General features: G+C 40.0%; 1 protein-coding gene across 1 annotated transcript; it reads right to left on the reverse strand.

The window, feature by feature from the left end:
* Positions 1 to 22,914, reverse strand: SLC17A8 (solute carrier family 17 member 8). The gene is made up of 12 exons (XM_083462138.1): positions 22,239 to 22,914; positions 16,072 to 16,318; positions 14,986 to 15,104; positions 12,283 to 12,397; positions 10,123 to 10,210; positions 8,083 to 8,169; positions 7,474 to 7,610; positions 5,917 to 6,066; positions 4,933 to 5,065; positions 3,222 to 3,332; positions 3,001 to 3,128; positions 1 to 1,837 (listed from the first exon to the last, which is right to left on the reverse strand). Exons 1-12 carry the CDS (start codon positions 22,337 to 22,339, stop codon positions 1,499 to 1,501), a joined length of 1,755 nt encoding a protein of 584 aa, XP_083318264.1. The 5' UTR covers positions 22,340 to 22,914; the 3' UTR covers positions 1 to 1,498.
* Positions 22,915 to 27,922: the final 5,008 nt, after the last annotated feature.

Genomic DNA, 27,922 nt, shown 5'->3' on the forward strand with positions numbered 1-27,922 from the left:
AGCCAGTAGCGATTTGAAAGTGATACAGCATGCTTGCCATGTGGTTGTCAGAGTTGGTGGGAAAAGATTTAGGCCTTTCAGTAATATCAAACATACTACTTGGTGTAAAAATATTATTGTAATAACTTTAATAACCAGCAGTTCCCCTTTTAAATAATACATGTTTGCTTCCTCAAAATACATTGCATAACATACATAGGACCCAGCCTAAAGCGAACATCATCTATGCAAACTACACTGAAATAAATAAGAGTTAAAGAGGACAACTGTTCTCTTGCACAAAAGAATTGCACAAAAGGATTTCAGTGGGTTCCCTGCCCCCACTCCAAGTTTCCATTAGCCTGGGCCTTTAGTTTACAAACAAGTATATAACAGCAGATTTCAGAAGCAAAGAACAGCATTCGGCTCCCAAACTGCCTATTTCCTTTCCACCTTGTAGAGCCAATTGCTGGCCCTTATGAACCTAAAGATAATCTGGTCCCAGACTGTTAAGGACTTCCTCTGCCGATATGAAGAACTGATATATATTCATTCACCATCTGAAGTGGGGGGGGGGGGTACACAGCAGGACCTTTTCAGTCATGGCACCTGCCTGGCCCATCATTGCTCCCTTCTGAATTGCACTATGCAGTAAGATCCTGACTTATTCCAGAGGGCTTTTGAATTGAACAGGGTTTTAGTATTGCTTGGAATGACTGTTATTGAAAATATTGTTCGTTCTGTTGTATTGTTTCCTGTTTATTCTTTAGTTGCGTTTTAAGCATCATTTTATCCGATTTCATATTTCCAGCTCTCTTGGAGACATTTTTTTAAATAGAAAAATGGGGTATTACCATTTTAATAAACAAGCAAACTTGTACATCCTTTGCTGAGGATCAATTATATAATACACATCAACATTTATAACACACATATACATTTTGGAGAGGCTAAAAAATAAATAAATCCCAGTCTTGGGGATCCATATGTTATCTCTGCCAGCAATTAAAAATTGAGAAGTAAAAGAAGCTCTCCAGTGGGTTTCCCAAAATGGTCTCTAACAAATTTCCTTCGTTGTCAATGATTTAGTCTTTGGTTAAACATTTCATTTTCTCCTCTGCCATAATACATTTTCTGTTGCATACGGAAAGGGATGAACAGAGCGGCGGTGGGGGTGGGGGCGGAATCTGCTAAAGGACTGGGTAGTCATGGTGTTAAGAGCCAATAACATAATTATATTACTAAAGGGTGACATGGTACATCCAGTACTTTGTTGCCTTTAGTGAAAATTCATGTGATGTAAAGGACTGTGACCTTTACACAGAGATCTAAATCCGTAAGTTTACCACAGGGACTTCTGGGAACCCAGTTTTGCTGTACTACAAGTTGAAAATGACAATATCTTACATCTAGCCATTTGGCATGATTATCTACAAAAAGAACCCAACCAAATAAATATAGATACTGCTTTGTTTCGTACAGCGATTGTAACGATCACACAAATCATACACAGTTAGATTTATGATGAATCTTGATAAGTCCCATTTTCATACTGACACGAAGTCTCTTCTTCTGCATCTTGCACCACTCCCTTTTGCTTTTGCAATGCTTTCCTTCGCCATTCGTCATCTTGAACAGTAGCACCATATGTTTTCTTCGGGCTAACAAAGGTTTCATTGCTCAGATCAGTCTCTTCAGCCAGTTCATCTTGGTCAATTATTCCACATTTCTCTTCATTCAAGCTTTCTGGGTCAGCCCATTCCTGCTTCTCACCAGAAGCAAAGATGGCATAAAATATCACTCCACTATAGTGAACTAGGGCAGCTATTAGGAAGACATTTTGCCATTCTTCGCGGGTCTGGAGGAATGATATAGGACAAGTTACTCGGAACAGGTTGTAAGAATCCAAAATAAAGCCAGAAGTTAGAGAAATGAAGTGACTGTTATCCATTCTATTTTCTAACCTGAATTTTGAAAGAATGATTTTTTTCTGATTCTATGGATTACCAAAATACATAGCAGAACATGCTTTATTTCACAGAAATATGGATTGCTATAATGGCAGAGAAGCATTTGGTGCAGGTCCAGCATTAGATTTGAGTGGGGCTTTCAGCACAGGACTCGTGAGAAGTCCCCAGAGTGCTAGTATAGGCCTTCTTAGCATTGTGGCAATTCTGTGGCCATAAGTGACTCACTCCTTCCCTGGACCAGAATTCCTGGTGTCCCTGGGACTGTTGGAATGTGAGCTGAGTGGTTGCTTGGGCAGTTATCATGTGATATGCTCCAAAATTCAACACCTGGTGTCCTTATTGGGAAATACGAACTTAATTCGTTCCGGAGGTCCGTTCTTAATCTGAAACCGTTCTTAACCAGAGGTACTTTAGCTAATGGGGCCTCCTGCTGCCACCGTGCCTCCACCATGCAATTTCTGTTCTCATCCTGAGGTAAAGTTCTTAACCTGAAATATTACTTCTGCGTTAGCAGAGTCTGTAACCTGAAGTGTTTGCAACCCAAAGTGTTTGTAACCCGAAGTACCACTATATAACATGGCAACCAACTGGCCCTGCTCCTAGCAGTACCAGGCCCATGCAGGGTGAGAAATGGGAGCATAGATATCAGTCCTTTGCTGGGGTGTGTGGACCTCAGCAGCTGGGCCTGATCCCATGGAAGTCAAGTCTTTTTTGACATGTCCTGTTGTAACCTTTTATCACAGGTTTAACGCAGGAAAGTTCATAGAATTTTCCATATTACTCTTGGGCTATTTTAAGAGAACACATGAGTAAAAATCAGAGAAAATCATATTTCCTTTATTCAGCCTTTTTCAACAACCAGCACGTCAAGTATTCACTAATGCTAAATTACACCTACTGAAGTGAAGGCTCAGCCCTTAAACATGTCAATAAGATTTTTCAAAATGACTGGGGATGGTTTGGAGTAGGCAAGGGTATCAATCCTTTATAGTGATAATTGACTGCAATGCATTTGAACATATTTCCAGGGAAAACAATCTAAACATCTTACCTTGTGTTTAGTCATTGCACCAACGATGAGGGGGCACACCATTCCTGACAGTGTCCCCACTCCATTAGAGATGCCCATTAGGATGCTGGCATACCGGGGCGCAATATCTAAATGGTTGACATTAAATCCTGTAACATAGAAAATTAGTCAACAATGCAGGGCTACTCTCTTCAGTCATAGAGAAAATGCCTTGAGCAGACCAAAAATATTTTTCATTTTACCTGAAATAGCAAATCCACTGAAGCCTACTGCTAAAACCAAGAAAGAGATTGCAACACCTCTTGTGTGAGAGAAGCCAACTACCAAAAGTAAAGTAGCCTCCATTCCAAAACCTGCAGAAAATAACACAGAGGAGGAAAGCAATTCACTGATAAATGTGGTATATTACATTCTGTTCCCATACTCCTACTGAATAAGAGTTATTTGTTCACTGTGATCCCTCTTCTCTGTTGCTAAACTCACAGTATACTATGTAAAAAGGTAAAGGGACCCCTGACCATTAGGTCCAGTCTTGGCTGACTCTGGGGTTGCGGCGCTCATCTTGCTTTATTAGCCGAGGGAGCCGGCGTACAGCTTTCGGGTCATGTGGCCAGCATGACTAAGCCTGGCGAACCAGAGCAGCGCACATAAACACTGTTTACCTTCCCGCCAGAGCAGTACCTATTTATCTACTTGCACTTTGCCGTGCTTTCAAACTGCTAGGTTGGCAGGAGCCGGGACCGAGCAATGGGAGCTCACCCCGTCACGGGGATTCAAACCACCGACCTTCTGATCGGCAAGTCCTAGGCTCTGTGGTTTAACCCACAGCGCCACCCATGTCCCAGTATATTATGTAACTCTATGAAAAATCACACCTTTTATTCGTACCATTAGCACTTACCTATGTATTTATCAGCTCTTTCCCCCTCTTCACAAACTTCCCCTTTCCCATTCTTTTCTCCCATTTTGGTTTAGATTTTATGCAATATATCCTTCAGCCAAGCCTCCCCCTTGCCCCAACATTCCATACTCTTTAAAAGAGCATCTTAAGAAAGCTTTTATCTGAGTCTTCTCATTGATATTTTCCATAGAAATGCCCCATATGTCTTTGCAAATATGGTCCTGAAAGAGAGTAATATGCTGGGCAAGTATAGGTAATGATTTTGTATTTCACCCCAATAACATATCTTGACTGACACTGGCCAGTTTGCATGCAGCTCAAATGCTCCTCCACTGCTCCTTCTGTCACTGCATTGCAGAGTCTGATTTGCTGTGTCATCTGCATGAGGGCTTGTAGTTTGTTTCCTCATAATAAACAATCGATGGTAATTAAAGATTGTTCAAACCATTTGCAGTAACCAAGCCTGGGCTCAGATGACTCTGACTTGTTGCATCTGTGGCATGGCAGGAATGAACGAGGTACACTTTTGCGTGGTGTGCACCAAACCCTGCTTGCTCATGTTAAACAACAATGTGTTTTAAACTTTTACTTATTGTGATGTATGAAGCAAGCCTCTGGAAGAGTGACGTGATCCTGTTTCACTATTGCAACAGTCCAATCAATTACTAAAAGGTGTAGGTACCAAGACTGACATCTCACATATTCATTTACCCAACAAATTTACCACTATTAACTTTCTTTCTGCATAACTGGGTTGCATAAAGCAACACCAGAAAGAAAGTTAATAGTGGTAAATTTGTTGGGTAAATGAATCCCATTCTCCAATCCACTATCAGCAACCAAGAAAGCCGCTGAAAGGCTAGTGTTCTTTAACAGGAAATGCCCATCCATGTGGCCCATGCAGTAATACCCAGTTCATCTGTTCCAAGACACTGGCACTGGCAAGTGCCAAAGCTGATCTACAATTACACACAATAAGCTGCACACCATACATTTCTACATTAGGTAGTAACATATAATTCAAACATTTTATCTATAAAATGTAACCATACCTCCACAGTTCATTATTTTTCTTACTGCAGTTGTGCTTAAAATTCTTCTGCTGCGTAAAAGGTCAGCCAGCTGCCCTCCAATAGGCACAATAATGGTCATGACCATATGTGGAACAGCAGACAAAAGGCCAACCTGAAAGTAAATACACACAATTCTGTGGAAGTGTACTGTATGTATATGAATGCAATGGTGCCCATGTTTTGTCTGCTTTATCCAATCAAACCAGTGCAGTGAATGATCTGGGAGCACTTCATGCTAAAGCTGAGTTTGAATGGATGGATATAATCAGTACCTGGCTGGGACTCTACTGAGTCTCTACTGAGATATAAGTTACCAGATTATGAAACAATGATACAAATGGAGAAATCCAACATGGCTACTTCTGAGGATCCTCAACCTTACTGATTTTTCAAACTAGCATGCATAAAGCTAGCTCCATCTTCTCTGATGAGGGATGAAGTGAAGCTTTCTCTTCCTGATCTTTCTTTCTCTACGCCATGTAACTGAGCAAGAAAGGTGTGCCTAAGCACTTAAAGCACATGCTTGAAGCTATCTTTCTGTTTATTCTACTCAAGAGTATTCTGCCTGTGTTCTTCTTGCTGCTGCTTGGATAAATCCATAAATCTGACCTTTGTAAGTAAAGCATTTTTAACTTACTTAGCAGTGTGTGGCCTTAGCAGTTCGTTGCAAGAAGGGTAGAAAGGGGCAACCACTGTATGCAACTAAATGGGATAAAAGAGTCTAACTACCTATATTCCTAACACTACACTGCTGCTTGACTTTCGTGTGTTTAAACTCTGCTACTGGTGGCTCACTACTGTTGGAGAGTGTGTTATGCCCCATGTTCTGAATCCAGGCACCCAGCAGATTCTTTTGTTATTTACCCCACACATGTGGGTCACAGGGATTTATATTTTCCTCTCTCACATTTTTATCATCAGAGTCCTAAAAAAACCCACCAGACCTTGAATTCATTCACATACCTTACTTATTGCAAATCCAAAGACCTCTTCAAAGTAAGCAGGCTGACTTATCAGCAGTAAGTAGAAAGTCCAGCTTCTGCAAAAGTTTGCCACAATGATTGCATAAACCGGCATTGAAGTGAAAAACTGTTTCCATGGCGTACTAAATCTCTAGAAGAGAGAATGTCCAATTTGAAGAATCATCTGCAGTGTGGCAGCAGTTACACCTGTTATATAACTATATTGATAAGAATGTCCCCTCTAATATCAATTGTACCACACAATCCTAATGTGTGTTTACTCACTAAAAAAGTTCCACTGTGCATTGTGGCTCAGTAGTAGTTCACCTTGTGGAGCACAGCCACAACAATAGTCTCCCAGTAGCAGCATCAGTGCCACTTACTAGGGGGATGGGCAACCTGGGAGCTACACCAATGAACTGGCAGGAATGCAGTATTGGTTCCACTGGTGCATCCGGGCAACACAACCTTGCTGCTATTATGGGGAGATGACTGCTGTGGTTCTGCCCTACTGGGCGAGCCAATTCTGGTGGGGCTCATTTACTAGTATGTGTATTTAGGACTACATCTTTAACCTTATTGAAAAACATCAGCAATAGAATGCAAACACTATGCCATGGTTTTCATAAGTAATGTAAGACTTACATACTCATGTAATACTTAATACTAAGATATTCAATTAAAAAAAAAGTTTTCAGACCTTCATGTTCTGAGAAAAATGAGGAATAGTCAGCCACTGTATGCTAAAAGCTTTGAAACTAAAATACGGAGAAAGTACTCCGGTCTATTACATTTACAGAACTTGTGTTATCCAAACCCGCTTTTGATGTGTTTGCATTGCCAGAGCCCAGAAACTGGAAGGCTGACAATAAGTGATGCCACACTTCTAAGCATTCTTAGAGTCCCTTTGTACACACACCAGAAAACAGCAAAATCATACATTATTGTAAAGTTTTTTTTTTTCATTTGTAGCACTATGGTTCTATAAGAAAACATAGCTTAAAAAATTGGAATTACTCATTTTGGGGTGGGGGAACCACTAAAAGCTTCAAGCTGGGTATATTATCAGCTATATCAGCATAAAATATGACACAACATCAGTGATATAGGGACATTACAATGATATCAGTGAAGACACATGGCCATAAAAGTTTAGGAGCGGGGTGTTAATCTGACATTAGAACTTGCAACAATGACCAGGGAAATTGTATACAAAATTATGAGGTAGGGTTGTAAAATGTTTGTACAGTAGTTTTGAAGAACGAATCATCTGCCAAGACTAAGCAGCTAAGAAATGACAAGGTGCACTACAGCCAGCATGGCAGAGGTGCACTAGTGTTGGACTAGGATACGGGTTCAGATCCCCAACTCAGTCATAAAACTCACAGAGTGACTTTAGGCCAGTCACAGTCTCTCAACCCAACCTACCTTACAGGATTGTTGAGAGGATAAAAATGGAGAGGAGAAGAACCAGGTACGCAACCTTGAGCTCCTTGGAGGAATGGTGGGATGAAAATGTAACAAAAAATGAAATGAATACCACAGTATTTTAACTTACACTGGCACTGACAAGATTGGCTCCTCCTATACTTGTTTCTATGTAAGTTCTTTCCTCGGTGGTTATTGTTGGGTGAACAGCTGGACTTTCATAGGCGTGCAACAGCCAGAACATGTACCAGATAATCCCAAACATTCCTGCAGAGGAATTCAAGGAAACATGAAATGGTCAACTTCATGTTGAGCACAATATGTAAGAGTCAAGGCATCTAGCAATATTATTTCAATAATCATCTTCTTCTTTGGCGATCACTCGTAGCCGAGTAAGATTGTCTTCCATAAACACAGTTTTAACAATGAGTCCGTAAGTGACTGTGGGGGCCAATTCTGGATCCACACGTCCTTCCACAGTGGGGACATTGGTTTCCAGGCAGGAGTTGATCACGGTGTGGATTTGCCAAGCGTGCCTTCCTCTTAGCACGTTTCTCCCTTGCGTCCTGAGTTCGAGTGTCTTCAAAGTCCATGCAGCATAAAGCTAAACTAATAACCCCACCCTTTAAAAAAAAGAAAAAGTAGCCAAAAAAAGTCTGGAGTGCTGCTATATTTAAAATAGTTTAGAACTTTATTGTACAGTTTTAATTGCATTCATTTTTGCCACTAGTCAACTTACCATATATATAAAAGACAGATGACCATCCTATGTACTGCACCAATACGCCAGCTAGTGGCATAGCAACCACAGCCCCCGCATAGGAGCCTGCAGATAAAAGGCATGTGTATATAGGTCAATAATTGTGTTCTAACACCTCCAACTCATTATCATTTATTAATTCAGGTAGCTTACAGCAGCAGGGTCTTCTGCTGAAAAACTGTACCATAGCCAGTAGACAAAAGGAGAGACTTACAATCGTCCTAAACAGTGCATGCCAGTGCATATAATCACAGTGATGGCCAAACTTGGCCCTCCAGCTGTTTTGGGACTACAACTCCCATCATGCCTAGCTAACAGGACCATTGGTCAGGGATGATGGGAACTGTAGTCCCAAAACAGCTGGAGGGCCAAGTTTGGCCATGACTGACGTAACAGGAACAAAAGATTCTGTCCCTTTAAGAAGGTTAGCAGCATTCAGGAGGTACAGCTCATTGCTGTAGCACTATGGGAAGAGAACTTACACTTGTGGAATGTCATCCTGAGAGGTCTTAAAGGGACAGAAGCCCTTTGGGGAAATGTTTCTAAATGTACTGTAAAATATAAGAAGTTAGGGAAAAAAACAATTCTAAGGAGTATGATTTAATAGACTTTGTGATTATAAGATGCCAGTGATGAATGGTTAAAAAAAATACATGTTATTTCAATCATATTGAGAACTCATATAGACAAGCCATGAAATTCTAGTTTGGCCTTTACTAGTGTTGCTAATGAATTATTCCAAGGGATGAACAGACTCAGGTGTTCTTCTTTTCCTCAATTGACATTGCTTCATACTTTGTTAATGAAGAGTTAACCTACATATGAACCACTGTTGGGCATGTTGAGAACACCTCACTAGGAGCTACCCTTGGAATAATTCATTACCAAACTTGTTTAACTTGTGATTATTCATGCTTGATGTGTGTAGTATAACCTAAAAGGTATTTTCCAACCACTTTTTTAAAGCATTAACTAAATCAAACACGGCAAGTTGCCTAATGAAAGAAATAGATTTTAGCTTACTATAGCTGCACACTCAGTCAAATATTCACACTGTATGCAAACAAACTGGAACTTAAAAGAAGGAAGCAGTTCAGACACTGGGGGGGAATGAATTATTCTAGCAGGATGATGCCAAAAGAGACAGAGAGAGGTATAAGTGAGAAGACCAGAGCTTAGAGACAGAATATTATCTATGAAATTTCTATACCACCCTTCATCTGAGGCTCACAGGGTGGTTTACAATGTAAGAGCAGAAAATACATAACAACATAAATACACAGCAACAAAGTAATAATAATACTGTTTAAAAGGCAAAATTTAATTAATTTGTTTAATTGTTTAATTAGCCTGAGGTCTGGAAGAAGATGATTTATTTATTTATTTTGCCTAGCAGTTAAAGCTACGTAATGAAGTTGCCAGGTGACCCTCGCTGGGGAGAGCACAAATGGGGAGCCACTAGAAAAAGACAGAGCAGAAAAATAATGTCTGAAAATTAATAACGTCTGTGTATCTGAAGAAGTGTGCATGCACACGAAAGCTCATACCAAGAACCAACTTAGTTGGTCTTTAAGGTGCTACTGGAAGGAATTTTTTTAGTCTGAAAATTAAGTATGTGGGTGAGTGGTAAACAGGCCAGCAAAAATCTGAATTAGCAAATAAATGTGGAAAGGTAAAAAATTAGAGGAATTTAAATGGAGAGAGAAGAACTAAGATATACTTCTATTTTTTTTCACAATTGAAAGGGGGAATGGGAACAATTCCCCTTGAATGAGATATGGCAGATAATACTTTTACCCTTGACTCCATTTTGAAAGAAACTGATGACAGGTTGTGCATTCTTGGGATATTAAGAGATCCAGGGAACTAGATTATGCCTTTCAACCCCTGAAATGGAAACAGTCAGAAGCCCTCAAATGAGGAGTGACCTGAGACCCTATTATTTATAATTAATGTTATGTTTTCTTTAAAGTCACAGTACACACAAACTTTTTCTCAAAAATATATATGAAAACTTACCACAGAAAGATGTGGTTGCTAGTCTACTTCTTTCAAGTGGAGGTGCCCATTTACTCCACATTCCATGACACGCTGGGTAGGTCACCCCCTGGTAAACGTATCAGATAAAAAGCATTCAATTTCAATTTAATCCCATCACTTGTATACACAGTATTTATCCTCTTCAACTAACTATTTATTTATTTTTTCTTTTACAGCAGTACAGTTGTACCTTGAAAGTCGAATGGAATCCGTTCTGGAAGTCTGTTTGATTCCAAAATCTTCGAAAACCAAATTATGGCTTGTGATTGGCTGCAAGAATCCTGCAGCCAATCAGAAGCAGCGGAAGCCCTGTCAGACGTTTGGCTTCCAAAAGAACGTTCGCAAACCGGAACAATCACTTCTGGGTTTGCAGCGTTCAAGAGCCAAACGTCCAAGTTCCAGGGCATTTGGGTGTGGGAAAATGATCCAAGGTACGACTGTAATTCTATGCATACACAAGAAAATAAGCCCGACTTCACACAAAAGGACTTGCATCTTAGTAAGCAGGGGAATCCACACTACAAATTAAGCAGAATTAAGAGGTTTGGCCAGGGCTGGATTACCATTAAGCAAAACAAGCACATGCTTAGGGCATCAAGGGAAAGGGGGAAACCACATAAATTTTCCATTGCCAGATTTTTAACATTAACTATCACAAATTGCTCAGCTGAGTGTTCATTTTCTCATTTGAAGTATATTAATAATCCCAACAGGACAACTATGCCACATGGCAGGCTGGATGCCTTATCTCAACTAAGTATAGAAGCAGATGTGTTACATAACATTAGTTTTGAGAATCTCATTTGCCATTAGATAAGTAGGATAATTTTTTCAGGTATAAAGTGGAAGTATACAAAAAACAAACATTTTCCATTTTACTGTAGGTTTTGTTTCATTTTGAAAAATAAAATGTTATTTTATGGTTTATTATTGGTTATATTTTGAATTAGATATATGTATGGGGGGGCACCAAAATCTTTTAAGTGTTTAGAACCTCTAAAGGTCTTAATCCAGCCCTGGGTTTGGTGGAGTGGGGAACATCCTCAGTTTAACCACCTAAAATTCAAAGAAGTGCAGGTTTCACTGGATAGCTATGTTTGAGTACTGTTAAAGTTTTGTGCATAGTGTGGCACTGAACAGCAAATATAGTTTGGTTCTCATATAACCATTTTCGCAAGGTAGGTGTCACCACAAAATTAATATTCCCTCAGTATTCCAGCAGCTAACAGGACTTTGAAATAGTGCCCACTTGTGGTAATCTTGAACGTCTGCTATATAATGATTACACCACATTGGTGTCAAGTACTAATTCAACCCAAAACACCCTTTGTAAGGAACAAGCTGCACTGTGCTCAACTGGGACTTACTTATAAGTAAACATGTAGAGGATTGCACAGTACAACCTACCATACAGAAACTTTAAAAACTATTGTGAACCATTCTAAATCAGTTAACGTTCAGTGTGACCTCATACAAATCTCTGATGTGACTGTATTTGGAACGCTGCATCCAGTTCTGTTTGCTATACCTGAAAAGGGTAAGCAAAATGATGCAGGGGCTGGGGCAACTCGCCTGTGAGAAAAGGTCACAAGATTGGGGGCTTCTTAATTGGGGGGGGGTGAGCGGGGCATGATAAAGGTGTACAAAATGGTGCATGACATATAAGTGTGTTTAGAGAAAGGTTTTTCTCCCTCTCCTATACTAGAAGTTGGGACATCTAATGAAGCTGAGTATTGGAAGATTCAGCAAAGACAAAAGAAAGTATTTTTGTCATATGTTTCACACAGAGCATGGTTACACTATGAAATTTGCTGCCATATGATAACAATGGCCACCAATCTTAAAAGGGCTTCCAAGGGAGGGCTGGATAAATTCATTGATAAGCCTATCAGTGGCTACTAGTCATTACGGCTGTGTGCCATCTTCAGTATGGCAGACACTATGCCTCTGAGTACCAGTTGCTAGGAAACATGTGAGGCAAGGGTTGTTGTCCTCACGCCCTGGTTGTAGGCTTCTCCTAGGCATTTGGTTGGCCACTGTGAGATTAAGATACTGAATGAGATGAGCCTTTGGCCTGATCTATCTTGGCTCTTCATATGTTCTTAAGAAATATCTTAGACAAATATATTGGATACCTACCTCCACAAGACCTTGCAAAATTCTTACAAACAAAACACAACCATAATGTACTCTGGCAGCTGCAGGAATGAACATATTTAGCATGGAAGTTAGGAAAATAGCTGCTCCAAATACCCTGTAAAGAAAGAACAATATTTTCCCCATATTACCTTATAGAGAGATAATACTTCATATTGTACATATATAACAATCTAAACAGCTGTTAATGATATAAAGTCTTAAGAGGTGCATAGCTAAACCATGTCATCCATCAGCAACTAAAAGAAGGGTGATTACAGTCAGCCTTTTGTGATTTCTCTGTGTCTGGGTGAAGATCCTGCCCATAAATTATCATTTGATTTATATCAACACAATTCTATAATATGTGAATTATGTTCATAAGCTTTCTGGGAAAATTCTCCTCTTTTAGACCTGATGTTCAGAAACAGTGGCCCTGGATGACTTTGCCAATTTTTTACATGGACACATCTGAGTTACTTGACTTGCATTTGAATAAGACTCGTCTTGCATTGATCCACATTCTTAAGGTGGGTAAAATTTTGTGATTAGTTCAACATATTAATCTGGCAAACTTCAGAATTAAGTAATCTTGTTCTAAAACCTGAACATGTCAAGCTCTTCGGAAGACTTTGTAGATGGCTCTTCACTGTGTCTCAGCAATAAAGTACATGGGGGCTGATCTGCATGCTGAATATTCAAGTTTAAATCTCAGAAAATCTCAAGGATGGGTTAGCAGGTGACAGGAAAGGCGTATGTCTAAAGTACCAGAGACCCCACTGTCAGCCAGTCAGTAGAAGATGCTAGGATAAATGGACAAAGAGTCTGACCTAAGATGGCAGCTTCCTGGTTTCTTAAAATGAGTGCAAAAACCATAATCTCACAAAAAACGAACTATCTGCAAATCCACAGGAAACTGGGCATGTGCTTTAGTGATGTGAGGTGTCAGCAAGCCACACTGATGTTCTTTTCAAAAGCAATATTGCATAAAATGCAATTATCATTCTTAAGGAATAAGATTACAACAACTCATTGACAAAAGATGTTTCAACATCTATTATCTTTTTAACTATTACTCACTGAATACGGAGTTTTCAGCAGGATTAAATTAATTTATTTAGTTATGGCTTGTGAAAGGCTGTAGAAGGCAATTTATTTTCTGTACAAAATTATTACTGTTAAGTTTTGGAATATTAAATACAAAAAAGGCTATTATTGCAATTATTTTGGATTGGATTTTATTTGGCCATATCTTCCTTGTACATACAGAAGAAAACACAATGAGTGACATTCAAGTTTTATTCAGAGTAGACCCACTGAAATTGCACTTAACCATCTTCACACAGTTTACATATTAATTCCTACATCAAAATGCCTTCCATGTAGGAATCAAATAGTGTGGGGAATCATCCTAAAAAGCAGCTTTTAACTTGTTCATGAGGTGGCTTTCGACAATCCAGAAATGATGAGAAGTTGCCAGCATGAAATCTGTTCTTAAATTATGTATGATGTTGATCAACAAGACTCTGTTCTTGAAAGACAATATTCACGTGTGTCACATTCCTCGTCCTTTTATTACCAAATACCAGACAATTGATTGCCTTGTAGAATGTATACTAAACTATGATTTGAAATAGATTCTTAACCTTTTGCAATTCCCATAAGACAAAAAAAGGTTTTTAACCTGAAGCCAAGTTGTTCTCAGAATATTATTTTTGAGTTGCAATACTTGGTGGCCAGCAGCGCTTGCCTGATCTCCTGTTGCTAAGGCTTACCAGGGGTACGGCTGGAGGATAAGGTCATCACAGTGCATAGGCACTGGCTGGATTGGCTCTGCTGGTGTGTTTGAACCATGACAACCTCACTGCCACCTCACCCTCCCAATAAGCTGCAAAGGCGCTGCCTATGACAGGCATTGACATCCTTGCCAACTGCTACTGTTAAGTTGTGCTTTGTTCAATGCGTACATAGGATAGATTAGCTTTTGCCAACCACTTGTAGTTTTGGACTACAACTCCCATTATCACTAGCCAGTGCAGGTGGATGGGGATTGTAGTCCAAAACATCTGGAAGACAGCAGGTTGGCAAAGTGGCAAAGGTGATTCAGTGCCAACTACATATCTTGGTCATAAGATATTCCAACAGCCAGTATCTAGCCTTACAGGGTTCACGGTTCATCCTGAGCAATGGCCAAAATTGAGTGCTGGACAGTGGTAATCTGATTACAGATATACAGTACAACACAGTACAACTCTGCTCCACAAATGGTCGTACATAAATACAGCTCCCAAGTCATTCTACCCCTCTGTGGATGAGTTTGTATCTTTTTATTTTGATAAGATTAACTGTAGGAAAATGTAGACCCTTTCTAGATCACTGTGTATCTAGAATTATGTTCTCTAGTGAGATGAGCAACTGAAATGGCTTTCCTTTTATTAAGTTGACATCCAGGGCTTATTACACAAGGAGCAGAATACCTTCATCTTAGACACAATCATTAAAATTAAATAGAAACTAGTATACTTCTGCCTTTTAATGTCACAGATAGTATCATCATCACATCCATTGTGTAAGTTCACAAACTGTTCCCAGTTGCTAAAACTAATGTGGAGTTCATGAAATATAACTTGGTTTTAAAAAATACAGCATTAGATAACACATAAAATTGTAGTAATTACTTTATTACATCATATTATCTTATCATACCTGTTAGCTGCAAGTTTATTTGCAATGAAGCCTCCTGGAATTTGTGTTACAATGTAACCCCAGAAAAATGAGCCATGAATAAGTCCTACTGTTTCTGGATCCCAGTTGAATTGTGCTTTCTACAAATAAGACATATACATATGAAATTTGCACACCAGTGTTTAGAAGATACATTTTGTCACATGATTGCCTGCACTCACTTTGGAGTTGCAATATCATGCAGAGCGCTGAACCAAAATTTGTGGAATTTTGTTTTGCCAAAAGCTATGAGAATTACCTTGTCTGTGTCACTTTGCAACTACCTTTTCATCAGTTAGTCGAGGTGCAGTTAAATTATCAAATATTATAAGGCCCACTATATAATTTCCCTTCTAAAGTTTTTTTTCATTTAGAAAGATATCATTAAATGCACAAGTGCCATTTAACAAGATTTGCTTTTGTTTATTTGAGGCATACTATGTGAAATATTTTACTGACCATAACCATAGATTGGAGACAGAAGACAAAAGCAAAATCTTAGCTATTTTAAAAGTTTTAACAAGGGTGGATCATCTACCTGAATAGGCAAGCTGGTTAAAGTGGGTTGCTTGTTCCACAACTCTGGCAAAGCACACACATCTCTGCCACCTATAATTGTGGGCCCTATAATTATCATATTTACATTACAATCATATAGTTCTTTACTCGGAAGTAGCTCCCACTGTGTTCAGTGGCGCTTACTTCTAGGTAAGTGTGCCTAGGATAGCAGCCTCACCTATTATTCAGCTCTTTGGCGCTGAATTAAAACAATTGGTAATCAGGTATTTTCGCATATTGCATATTTGTTCCTATTTAGGACTAAAGTGTGGGTTTTCCAGGGGAAAGCCATAAGGCAAAGGCAAAACCTCTCCTACCCATGCTTTCTAGGTAGAAGACAAGCAGAAGCATGGACGAGCCCTTATACTATCTGAATACCCATACAAAAATGAAAGCACTTAGCTATCATCTTTCACACATCTGATCTGGCATACGGACCTCTTACATAGGTCTTCCCAGCTAAATGGGGATGACATTTCTCTGTATCAAATAACATATGTCCCTACTCACCTCAATCTCTGGCTTTCCATTGACATAGATTGTGCTGTTGTTAACCATTTCCACTATGGCAACACCAAGATTGCATCGAATTCCAAAAGAAATGCAAAACCCCAAGCCACTCATGATGGCAATGATGTAACGTTTGGGAAGTCCACAGCAATAGCAGTCAAATAAAGGTTTCCTCACGGCCTGCACAGGCCTTCCTTCTTCATTCAGTTCAATGTTATCTTCTTCTTGGTTGGTTCCATCAATTTTTCTGAAGATGTTAAAAAAAGTAAAAGTAAAAAGATGTTCTTAGGACAAGCTGTTGATGTGTAGTTGAAGTAATACGCTGATTAGCTGCTACAATTACATTCCCATGTTAGCTGTTCCCAATTAATTGTAACCGGAACATGTGAAAGAAAGCAGCTGGGGTTTTTGCATAAGGCCTTGAAGATTTCAGAGAAATACTGGGGCAGCTGTCAGGTTCGTCTCAGGCCCATTCACACATCATGTTAACTATGGATGAAAAACATCCAACCCATAGGCCTAATTAGACTTCTCCATTTTGCTTGGGCAGCTGTTTTGGCCAAGCCATTCCAACTTGCTCTACACCTGATATCATTTGTGACATCACATGAGAGACAGGTAAAGGCAGGGCTTGGACCAAAGGCTGTGCTGATTCCCAGCATTTCCCAAGTGGATGGCAATCAGCTGATGGTTGGGAACTTGGGAAGTGTGTGTAAGAGACTTTGCAAACCTACCTTGGAAATAAAAAATGGTCTGCTTTTACAAAGATCTCCCAAAGGAGATTTTATGCCTCAGAAAAACCTAAGTCTGTATTAATTTATTTGAAACATTTCTTTGAAATAAAGAAACATGCATTCTTTCCTGCATTTCATTTAATAAATTCAAGAGGGCTAACAGCAGTGTGTGTGTGTGTGTGTGTGTGTGTGTGTGTGTATAAAGGTAAAGGGTAAAGGGACCCCTGACCATTAGGTCCAGTCGCAGACGACTGGGGTTGTGGCGCTCATCTCGCTTTATTGGCCGAAGGAGCTGGCGTACAGCTTCCGGGTCATGTGGCCAGCATGACTAAGCCACTTCCGGCGAAACCAGAGCAGCACACAGAAATGCCGTTTACCTTCCCTATTTATCTACTTGCATTTTGTGCTTTTGAACTGCTAGGTTGGCAGGAGCAGGGACCAAGCAACAGGAGCTCACCCCGTTACTGGGATTCGAACTGCCAACCTTCTGATCAGCAAGCTCTAGGCTCTGTGGTTTAACCCACAGCGCCACCCGCGTCCGTCCCTCTCTCTCTCTCTCTCTCTCTCTCTCTCTCTCTCTCTCTCTCTATATATATATATATGCATAGGCAGCTATTAAAACAATGAGACACAATCCAGCAAGTTCTGTGCGTTTAGTTGTTTCTGTTATGAGGACCTGCAATCTAACCTTCAAATATACTAGTTTTGGATCTTACTAAAGCCACTACCTTTTGGCCTGCTTTATTTCCAAAGGGATTTGATGAAATAGATAGTGTTGGTGCATAAACAGATAGACTTCAGTTTGTGCAGTAGTTCCTCTTTCTCTTCTTTCCCTTGCAGTTCCTCCTTTTCCTGCCCCACTGACACACCTGTTCCAGAGGTGTCCTCCAACCCTCCAAAGCAGCTTTCAAGTTGCACCAGAAGCCCAGTTGCATGAGCAGAAGTCCATTTTGTTTCTGCACCAACCCAACTGAATATTACCCATGGTTTCAAGAGAATGTTGGGGCCACCATTCTGACAGCATTATGCAGGCTCATAGACTTCTATTGCAAATGCACCTGGCATCAGAAATCAGATGAAAAAGTTTGCCTGGCATGGCAATAGCTGAACATCTGTCACAAACCACAGTGCTCTTGGCCATAGAGGGTTTCTCCTAATTAGGTTCAAATCAGTTTATCTGTTCAGATACATTCTTCTTCATCTTGACTGGAATAATTGCCTCCTCATAATTAATTCTGTAAGCAATAGCAGTTAGGTCAAGTGAGGAGAAGAACTGACAGGGATATTTAGATTGCCATCTGGGCTAACCTTGAGCTTTCTGGAACTCTCAAGTGATGTTTACCACCTCCTGTTTGCTCCTTTCCTGCAGTAATTCAGAACTTTTCTTATCTTGCTACACTGGTCTTGCATTTATTGAGCTAGACATGCCTTTGCCACCACAGCTGCAACTGGGAGGCATGTTTGGTGTGAGATGTCTCTGGAAAAAAGAACTGTGGACTTGCAGGGGCAATACCTTGTTGCCAAAGTGGTTTAACAATTCATGAAGCTCTTCTTCAAATAACCACTTACTTCTTTCCATGACCTCTTCCAGGAACAAGGTCATCAGCAGAAAATACTTTGCTCACATGCTTTCAGTCTTATAATATGACATAATAAAAATATGACACAATGCAAAAGTTAAAAGGGATGTGAAGAGAAGCAACATAACCTCCAAAGACAAGGCCAGATCTAATAACACCCCTAGATGGCAAACCTGAACATTTAGAAGGAATGCAGTCCAGAAGGGGCTGAAGATGGCTTCATTGACTTTGGAGGCCCTAATGGCTTCTGAGGGGGCTGAATACCCCCTCCCAGATCAAATGAGCCACCCACCTACAATTTCCAGAGCAGCAAGTTGTGTTCTTATCAACAACTTTTTGAATGGCTGCTGTAAATAACATAATTGTATTTGTGCATACTTTCTGTGTTATATTTCCCTCTTATCCCACTGTATACAAACCACCCACCACGACCATGTGTATACATACCTTCTCAGGGTTGGCCCAAGATATTTTGTTCCTGAGGCAAAGGACAAGATGGTATCTAATCCATGTAAAATACCAACATTGCATTGTATCTAGGCATAGCAGTTTGGGAAGCTCTATACAGAAGTAACCCATGTTTTCTAATGCCATTAAATGAGACTTTTCAGGAGGTAACCTGAATGTGGTTTTCAGATTCAGGGACCAGTACTCAATCTAGCTGAAAACATGGTGATTTCTTGTCCGTCAATTAGAAATGTGTAAAACATGTACCCATCTGAGTTAACTCACAAAACCAAATTATGGTGCTAAAGTTGTCTTGCTCTAGGAAAGGGACAAGACATCTTAATCACCTTCCAATACACAACATGATGCTTCCCTCTTGTCTACCAGGGGCTCATGAGGAGGGTCCTTTTTAATTTATGCCTCCCCCCCCATGCGGTATACTCAAATGGCAAGTGCTAAGCAGTGGCGTAGCGTGGGGGGTGCAGGGGGGGCGGCCGCACCGGGTGCAACATCTGGGGGTTAGGGTTAGGGGGCGCAAATCCACGGGTTAGGGGGCGCAAATTACTTGCCTTGCCCCGGGTACTGACAACCCACGTTACGCCACTGGCGCTAAGCACCTATCTTCTCCAAAGATGCACTTCTCTCTCACTTTTTTACTGTTTTCTGATGGGTTTTCTCCACCATGGATGGGTTTGAGTATACTTTGCCTTCACTCTTGGTTGCCTGTGGAGACTCTGTTTGATCCCTCCCGGGCTAGCCACCATGCTGCCTTCCAGATGTTGCTGAATGCTCATCAGTACTAACTAGCATTGCTAATGATCAGATATATTGGAAAGTGCAGTCAAAAACATCTGGAGGGCACCATGTTGGCTAATTCTGATTGGAGCTATAAGGATTCTAATGCAGTCATAAAATACAATACTTCTTTGAATAATTTCAAACTATTAAATGCACAATTGTCAACCAAAACAATCTGCCTCATTATTATTGAATTCAAATTAAACATTTTCTGCAGGGCCAGTCTTGCGCCTTGTTGATCCTAGGTGACTATCTAGAGCAGCACTTTATGGTACCAGTTTTGTTGCAGCATACGGGAGTGACTTTTCCTTTCTAGGTTGCTTTGATGCTTCTTGTTTTGCTATGCAGAAATTAGAGCATTAAAGAAAATATATGGGTTTGATGCAATGTAGGGAGCAGTGTTTGAGGCAGAGACAATGAGAAGGCCTAAGCAGCAGGAATTTACTGGGACTTAAAAGTACATGGAATAGATGGGTTTACTGGTGCAAGGGTTATTGAAGAGAGACCCAAAAAACAGGTTTTCTGGCTGACTGGAAATGGAGCAGAAGTTTGAAAACCATACAATGAGTTACTTTATACCTTCAAAGCAATGAAGGAACCAATGCAGAGCTGAGTACCATTTAAATATTTTGCTAGGGTACCAAAATAGCCAGAGTATGACCTACTCATCCTACCTACCGGAGATACCTTTGTCAATCATTCATAGATATATATTAATTTAGGTAGCACAGTAACTGTCAAATTCAGCTCACTGTTGACGTCAACATGTAATATGATAAAGCAGGAAATCTGTAGGTGTATGAAGTTATATTGACCAAATGTCCTTGGCCAATGAAAAAATATCTTCCTCATAACATATCTTCCTAACAATATTTATGAAGAAAAACTGGGAAAGCTTCAAAATAATCCTAGGAACTCTAGTACTTTTCACATTTAATAGCATATACTGTATTAATATCTTTAACTGCTTATGATGTCTTTATAGTTTAACAGGTCTTATTTTAAAAGACAAACACCTTAACCAGATCAAAGCATTGAGTGACAGATGCTCCTTATTTCATCTTTCATTTTATTTCTGAAAATTTCTTCTACCTGTCCTGCCCTAACATGTCACAGAAATATATTATCTGAGAAGAGGCATCTCTTAAAAGTTTTTTTTAAAAAGCTTTGCATGTAATAAAATTCAAAAATGATACTGGAGTTTATTATATATCTACAGATGGTGGGTTGTTTGGGTCTTTTAAAATAGTTTACAAGAAAATAAGATATGAGACAAGTTGGCTACCAAGGGCGAAACAGAAAACTACAAGTCCTATATCTGTGCATTCAGAAAGTATGAATGAGTCATTATATATGAGCAGCATGAACCAATGCATGCTTCCTCAGAAGTAGATCTGTTGTCTTTAGTGATGCTTCATCTCAGGTTTGCAACCTAGATAGCATTGCAAGCTACATAAATGATAATATAATAGTATATTATAGTGTGTGTGTGTGTGTGTGTGTGTGCGCGCGCACACACACACACACACACACACACACACACTAAGTGAGTCCTGTTAGTGGTTTTGTAAAATATTGGAAGCTGCCCAGAGACTTTATTGTTTAGGGATAGCATAGAAATGACATAAATAAATACATAAAGAGAATCTTTATTATTAACAAATAATTGTGCTGTTTTGCAAAAATGATATGCTCCCCATGACAATACATCAATTGATTATTTGGCTGGTAAAAGAAAAGTCTAACTGTCTGAATCTTTCAATTTTTTGGAAGATTAATGATAAACTTGTTAGTCTTTAAAGTGGCACAACACTCTGTTGTTTTTACTGCGACAAACTGAAACAGCCGCCCCTCAGGAAATTCGTGTATTTGAAACAATGTGAATATTGTGAATTTCTGCACTTTCACCCCTATGGTTTTTCTCTTGTAAACTTTTAAATGGCTGCCAATTTTTAACATATCCAAGCATATTATAGACAAACAGACATAATCCAGTTAAGCTAAAAAGCTTGCATTTAAATTGATGCTGGTTACGATCTTAAGTACACCTGTACTGACAAAATCAAGTAAAGTTGGACTATCTAGCTACATGTATCAGAAGATCAAAGAGTTTAATCAGATTCATGGTCACTTTTGCAATTTCAGTTTTACACAAGCTACAATTTTTGAATTGTGCTCTATGTTTCACCTCTATGTTTCTAAAACATGACATGGATATAAATTTAGATACATATATAGATATAAAATCACATGAAATTTTCACATTTATTTTCAGTATATGTTTCTTTTATTTCAGTTTTTTTATTGATATTTTATTTTCCTTTGGTTCTCTTTCTGGATATTATTTAGCATTAAATCAGCTTTGTCTAAGTTTTATCAACAATATTTCAAATGCTTAATACTAGGCCTATTTTGCAATTATTTCATATTTTAGCAGCTCATATTTTATAGTGGGGTTGTGTGTGTGTGTGTTTTATCCCATTACTTTGTTACTAAGGTACAGTTCTTTGCATACGCTGCTTATTCAATTATGCTTACAAATTTCCTTTCCAAATTTAAACCTAAACTTTATTTGCTTACATTTTTGAAGTTTATATTAAGTTTTTACCTTTGGAAGTGTCCCAGTGAATCACTCACAGTATTCTTCACCTCTTCCTTCCCAGGCTTTAAAAACCTCTCCCTTAATGAGTTAAACACTTGAAAAGGCATCTTGTCTTCCTTAAATAAATCCTTTAATGTAACATTTTGTTTGCTGTCATCGCCAGTTTCCCCCAGACTTTAGTAGCCTGCCTCAGTGTTTTCCTTTATTTATTTTTTTCTGTTATCCCTGGTACGACGACCGGATGATCCACACAATGTTAATACTCCAAAATATCCGTCAGAGTGAAAATTTCAGCAGAGTCTCCTCAGAACTGCCAATAGCTCAAGCAGAATTGTAGTGGCTCTGTTTTTCATCTATTGTTGTTCCGCGGCTGATCATCATTAAAGAACAAAGGGCTACACCTGGAGGTCAGAAACGCTGGACCTGGTGCTTCAAGCTGGTGCACCCGACTGAAACACACTATAACTTGCTCATCCTCTCTCCCAGCTTTCTTCCGCCGTCTCTCTCACACAGATCCTGTGCGAGGTGATGCTATAGTAACGAACACAATACCTGTCCCTCTGGCCACTCAAGCTTATTAATAGATCTCATCCACTGCAAACTTTATTAAACATTTATACATTCTCCCTGTCACAGGACATGGACTTGTAGCTCCATTTTACTCTCAAACTTCCTCTGCACCCCAACCCCCCAACAAACAGCTTTTGTTGGTCTCTTGGAAATGTAGTCACCCTAGGCATGTCGTTTATGATTGACATCATTAGGAGCTCTGTCTAAAAAAAACCCAAAGAAACAGAATTGCTTTAAAACGCTGTGTGAGTAGTCATTTGCATTAATCCAAACAAGAACACATGGGTCATTTATTTACTTATTTATCTGTTTATTATAATCATAAAAAATGGATCAGAAAGCGAGTTATAAAAACAGAAATCTGCTTCTTTTTCTGAACTGGCCACATTGTGTGTTTACCTCTAATCTTATTATACTTATTATTGGAGTTAACAAAAGTGCATCTTTTGTAGAAAATACAGGGGTGGGTCAAAAGTTGAAGCACTAGCTCAACCAACTGTGCTCTCTTAAGGTCAGATAAGGACCCATAGCTCTAGGTTCAATTAATTCAAGTTCTTAATAGGCCAAACTCAAGACTGGATTTAGGGCAGTGCTCCACTGCACAGAGTGCTGAGCCAAGGGGGCACAAAACAACAACAACAACAACAACAACAACAACAACAACAACAACAACAACAACAACAAGCCTATATTTATATAGAGGTCTGGAGGGGCACCAAATTAATTTTTTTACTCATGGTGCCATACAATGGTACCTCTGGTTACAAACTTAATTCATTCTGAAGGTCCATTCTTAACCTTTAAACTGTTCTTAACCTGAGGTACCACTTTAGCTAATGGGGCCTCCTGCTGCCACTGCACCACCAACACGTGATTTCTGTTCTCATCCTGAGGTAAAGTTCTTAACCTGAGGTACTACTTCCGGGTTAGCGGAGTCTGTAACCCAAAGTGTTTGTAACCCGAGATACCACTGTATTACAAAGTCCACCCCTAGGCCAAACTATTGCATTTTCTACAGCATGTCATTTATACAACACACATCATATACTGTATTATAAAGCATATACAGTGGTACCTCGGATTACAGACGCTTCAGGTTACAGACGCTTCAGAAGACAGACTCCACTAACCCATAAATAATACCTCAGGTTAAAAACTTTGCTTCAGGGTGAGAACAGAAATTGTGTGGTGGTGGTGCGGTGGCAGCAGCGGGAGGCCCCATTAGCTAAAATGGTACCTCAGGTTAAGAACGGACCTCCGGAATGAATTAAGTTCTTAACCCGAGGTACCACTGTACAAGTAATTGGGGGTAGGAATCAAGAAATGGGGTCATAAGCAGGATAAACAAACTGACTGACAAGCTGAAGCTAAGAACAGCTGCTGCTGCTACATTACTGGCTGAAGGCAAGGAGGATTGAAGAGGTTCTTGCACTCTTACCTTATCATTATCATGGTGAGTCACGGCCCCTTCAAAGCACTTCAGGCCTACTTATATTCACTAGGGCTAAGCAATTTTCTTAACGAAGAAAAAGAAATTTTAAGGGGAGTTGTAGTATTGGTAATGTTGCATTACAATCTCTAAAATTAATTTGGGATTTGCTTCCACAAGATACGGTGATGGGCGTAAATTGAGAGTGATTTAAAAGGGAATTTGACAAATTCAGGAGGGGGATAAGACATAGAATCAAAGAACTGTACAGTTGGAAGGTACACAAAGGCTCATCTAGTCCAATCCCCTGCAATGCATGAACCTCAGCTAAAGCATCCATGATATGCTGGCCATACTGTCACCAGGATCAGAAGTAGCAAGCCACTGAATACTGGTTTCTGGGAAACAGTGGCAGAAGACGGCTACTGTCCTCACTTCTTAGCTGTGGGCTTCAGTATGGCCAGTTTGGATCTTATCCTTACTGACAATATGCTGACAGGGCACCAGGTGTTCACAGAGAGGCCTTATAGGTGTCTTCTTCTGATCTGCTGTACATTCTGGGTATCCTCTTAAAACCTATCTAAGCCATCTTTATGAAGGTTGACTTTAAAGAAGAAGAGCGGGAGCGACAGACAGGTGTGGTAATTTAATTTTGTTGTTGGAGGGTCAATGTGGGCTGGAATACAGTATATATTGAATGAATAGGGAGTGTAGCATCCTGATGTTGACTTTTCCTCCTTCCCAGCTTCAGTGATGTATGGTTTTTCAGCTTGGAAAGGCATTACAGTGGTGCCCCGCAAGACGGAAAACCCACTAGACGAAAGGGTTTTCCGTTTTTGAGCTGCTTCGCAAGACGATTTTCCCTATGGGCTTGCTTTGCAAGACTAAAACATCTTGCGAGTGTTCCGATTTTTTTCCGCCCCCCCCTTTTGCTAAGCCGCTAATAGCCTTTTAGCTGCTAATCCGCTAAGCCTTTAATAGCTGCTAAGCCTTTAATAGCCGCTAAGCCTTTAATAGCCGCTAAACCGCTAATAGCGCTAATCCGCTAATCCACTAATAGGGTTGCTTCGCAAGACGAAAAAACCGCTAGACGAAGAGACTCGCGGAACGGATTAATTTCGTCTTGCGAGGCACCACTGTATATAGACATTCCTAGTTGTTGGCCTCATTCACCATGACACCAAGAGATGGGCAGGATTATCTACCACAGCCTTTAAGATAGGACAGGTTCAGTAACAACATTTATGGTGTCTATATTGTTAGCATCCATCTGTCTCAAGAGACAATGGCATGCGTCTCCAGGGGTGAAGGCAAACACTGCATTAGCAGCACTGAAGTGACCTTTCACAGTCCACAAGCCTAAGCAGTGTGTATTGAGGGCTGGCCAGACCACAAGACCCCCCTCTCGGCATCGCTGATGTATTCCAAAGGAAAGCAGAGCAATACGTTTTGTACTAGCTTGGATTCAGGAGCTGCCGGAAGGAAGCGTACAGGCCCCATCCATCTCTGGATTTGTGTAGGGTTTACAGTGGTATCATAGAATCATAGAGTTGGAATAGACCACAAGGGCCATCGAGTCCAACCCCCTGCGAAGCAGGAAACACCATCAGAGCACTCCTGACATATGGTTGTCAAGCCTCTGCTTAAAGACCTCCAAAGTAGGAGACTCCACCACACTCCTTGGCAGCAAATTCCACTGTCAAACAGCTCTTACTGTCAGGAAGTTCTTCCTAATGTTTAGGTGGAATCTTCTTTCTTGTAGTTTGGATCCATTGCTCCGTGTCCGCTTCTCTGGAGCAGCAGAAAACAACCTTTCTCCCTCCTCTATGTGACATCCTTTTATATATTTGAACATGGCTATCATATCACCCCTTAACCTCCTCTTCTCCAGGCTAAACATGCCCAGCTCCCTTAGCCGTTCCTCATAAGGCATCGTTTCCAGGCCTTTGACCATTTTGGTTGCCCTCCTCTGTTGCCGTTCCAGTTTGTCAGTGTCCTTCTTGAACTGTGGTGCCCAGAACTGGACACAGTACTCCAGGTGAGGTCTGACCAGAGCAGAATACAGTGGCACTAATACTTCCCTTGATCTAGATGCTATACTCCTATTGATGCAGCCCAGAATTCGGGTAACTCGGGTTAAGTACTTAATTCGTTCCGGAGGTCCGTACTTAACCTGAAACTGTTCTTAACCTGAAGCACCACTTTAGCTAATGGGGCCTCCTGCTGCTGCCGCACCGCCAGAGCACGATTTCTGTTCTCATCCTGAAGCAAAATTCTTAACCCGAAGCGTATGTAACCTGAAGCGTATGTAACCTGAGGTACCACTGTACTCCTTAGCTTTGTCACATCCACTAGCACACTGTTGGAACTCATTAAGTCTTTACAGTCTTTACAGACTGCTTCACTTCTCATTATCGGCACGATAGATCAATAATACAATCTTCTGGACTTACTCTAATTCGAAACCATTCGGCTCTGTTATACCAAATACTGCACCAATAATTGTTCTTTCAGATGTTTGTATTGTATGAGGTACATGAAACTATATTTTGTATAATTCAATGCTTTTGCTATCGCCCAGCACTTTTGCTCAGTTACCAGAGTATTAAAAGCTCCATCTTTAGAGCTCATGAGCATGAGACTTAATCTGAGGGTCATGGGCCCAAGTCCCTTGTCAGGCAAAAGATTCCTGCATTGTAGGGGGTTGGACTAGATGCCCCTCATGGTCTTTTTCAACTCTACAATTCTATGACAAAGACTGATAATATTAGTTTCAGAAATACTGTAAGTTATCCTGGAGATTGAAAACTATGCAGTCAGTTAAGTACATCAAACTCCTATATGGAATTAAAAACAAAACAGAACACACCCACACCAAGCCACATTGCTCTCAATTTGCCAACTTCCATACTTTTTGAAAATCCAACTCTGTATCGTTTCATAAGGTGAGCAATTAGGGGAACTGCTTGCTGCTGAAACAAATTAGGCTCATGCGACTAAACATTTGAAGGTTTTATGGTTATCCCTTGCAAAAATTCTTAATAAAATTAAACATACACATGAATACATAGGTCTATGAGGATTACAAGTCACCGAAAACTTTCCTTCAAGTTGCTTTTGTCCAGCTCACATATATTTACTTAGAAGCAAGTTTACGGTAAATAATATGAAACTGAACATATATACCAAGCCCCTATGAAAGTGAATATGATGTTGTGACCCCAAGTATGCTTGCTCATCCACTTAACTTGAGATTCATTTTTAATTGGGGGGGGGGGGGGCAAAAGTTCTTCGGTGGCCTATGCTACACATAAATGAAGTTTGGCTGTTAATGTGACATGAAACTACATTTGACTTAAGAACTTTTGGTATTATGTTCCAATTTAGAACCTCACACTTGTTATGCTATAGTGACATCTTATGGTCATTTTATTCCATTTAGTTTCCATGTATATTGGATGTGTGTTTTTTGGTTCATTTGTTTTCTAAATTCATTGGACCTATGATGTACCTTATTCTTTGCTGTAGTTTCAGCTTAATACAAACATTACTGTATCATTTCAAGAGTGCTGAAATTTATGGTACTCAGAAATGCTGCAGTAACAATGTATATGCAGCGAAAACACCACCACAATGATGAAATATTAGGTACATTGAATTTTAACCATTTGGGAGGCATTACACTCTCACC

The sequence above is a fragment of the Podarcis liolepis genome (genome assembly GCF_965112155.1).
Source record: "Podarcis liolepis genome assembly, chromosome: 10".
NCBI classification, from domain to species: Eukaryota; Metazoa; Chordata; class Lepidosauria; order Squamata; family Lacertidae; genus Podarcis; species Podarcis liolepis.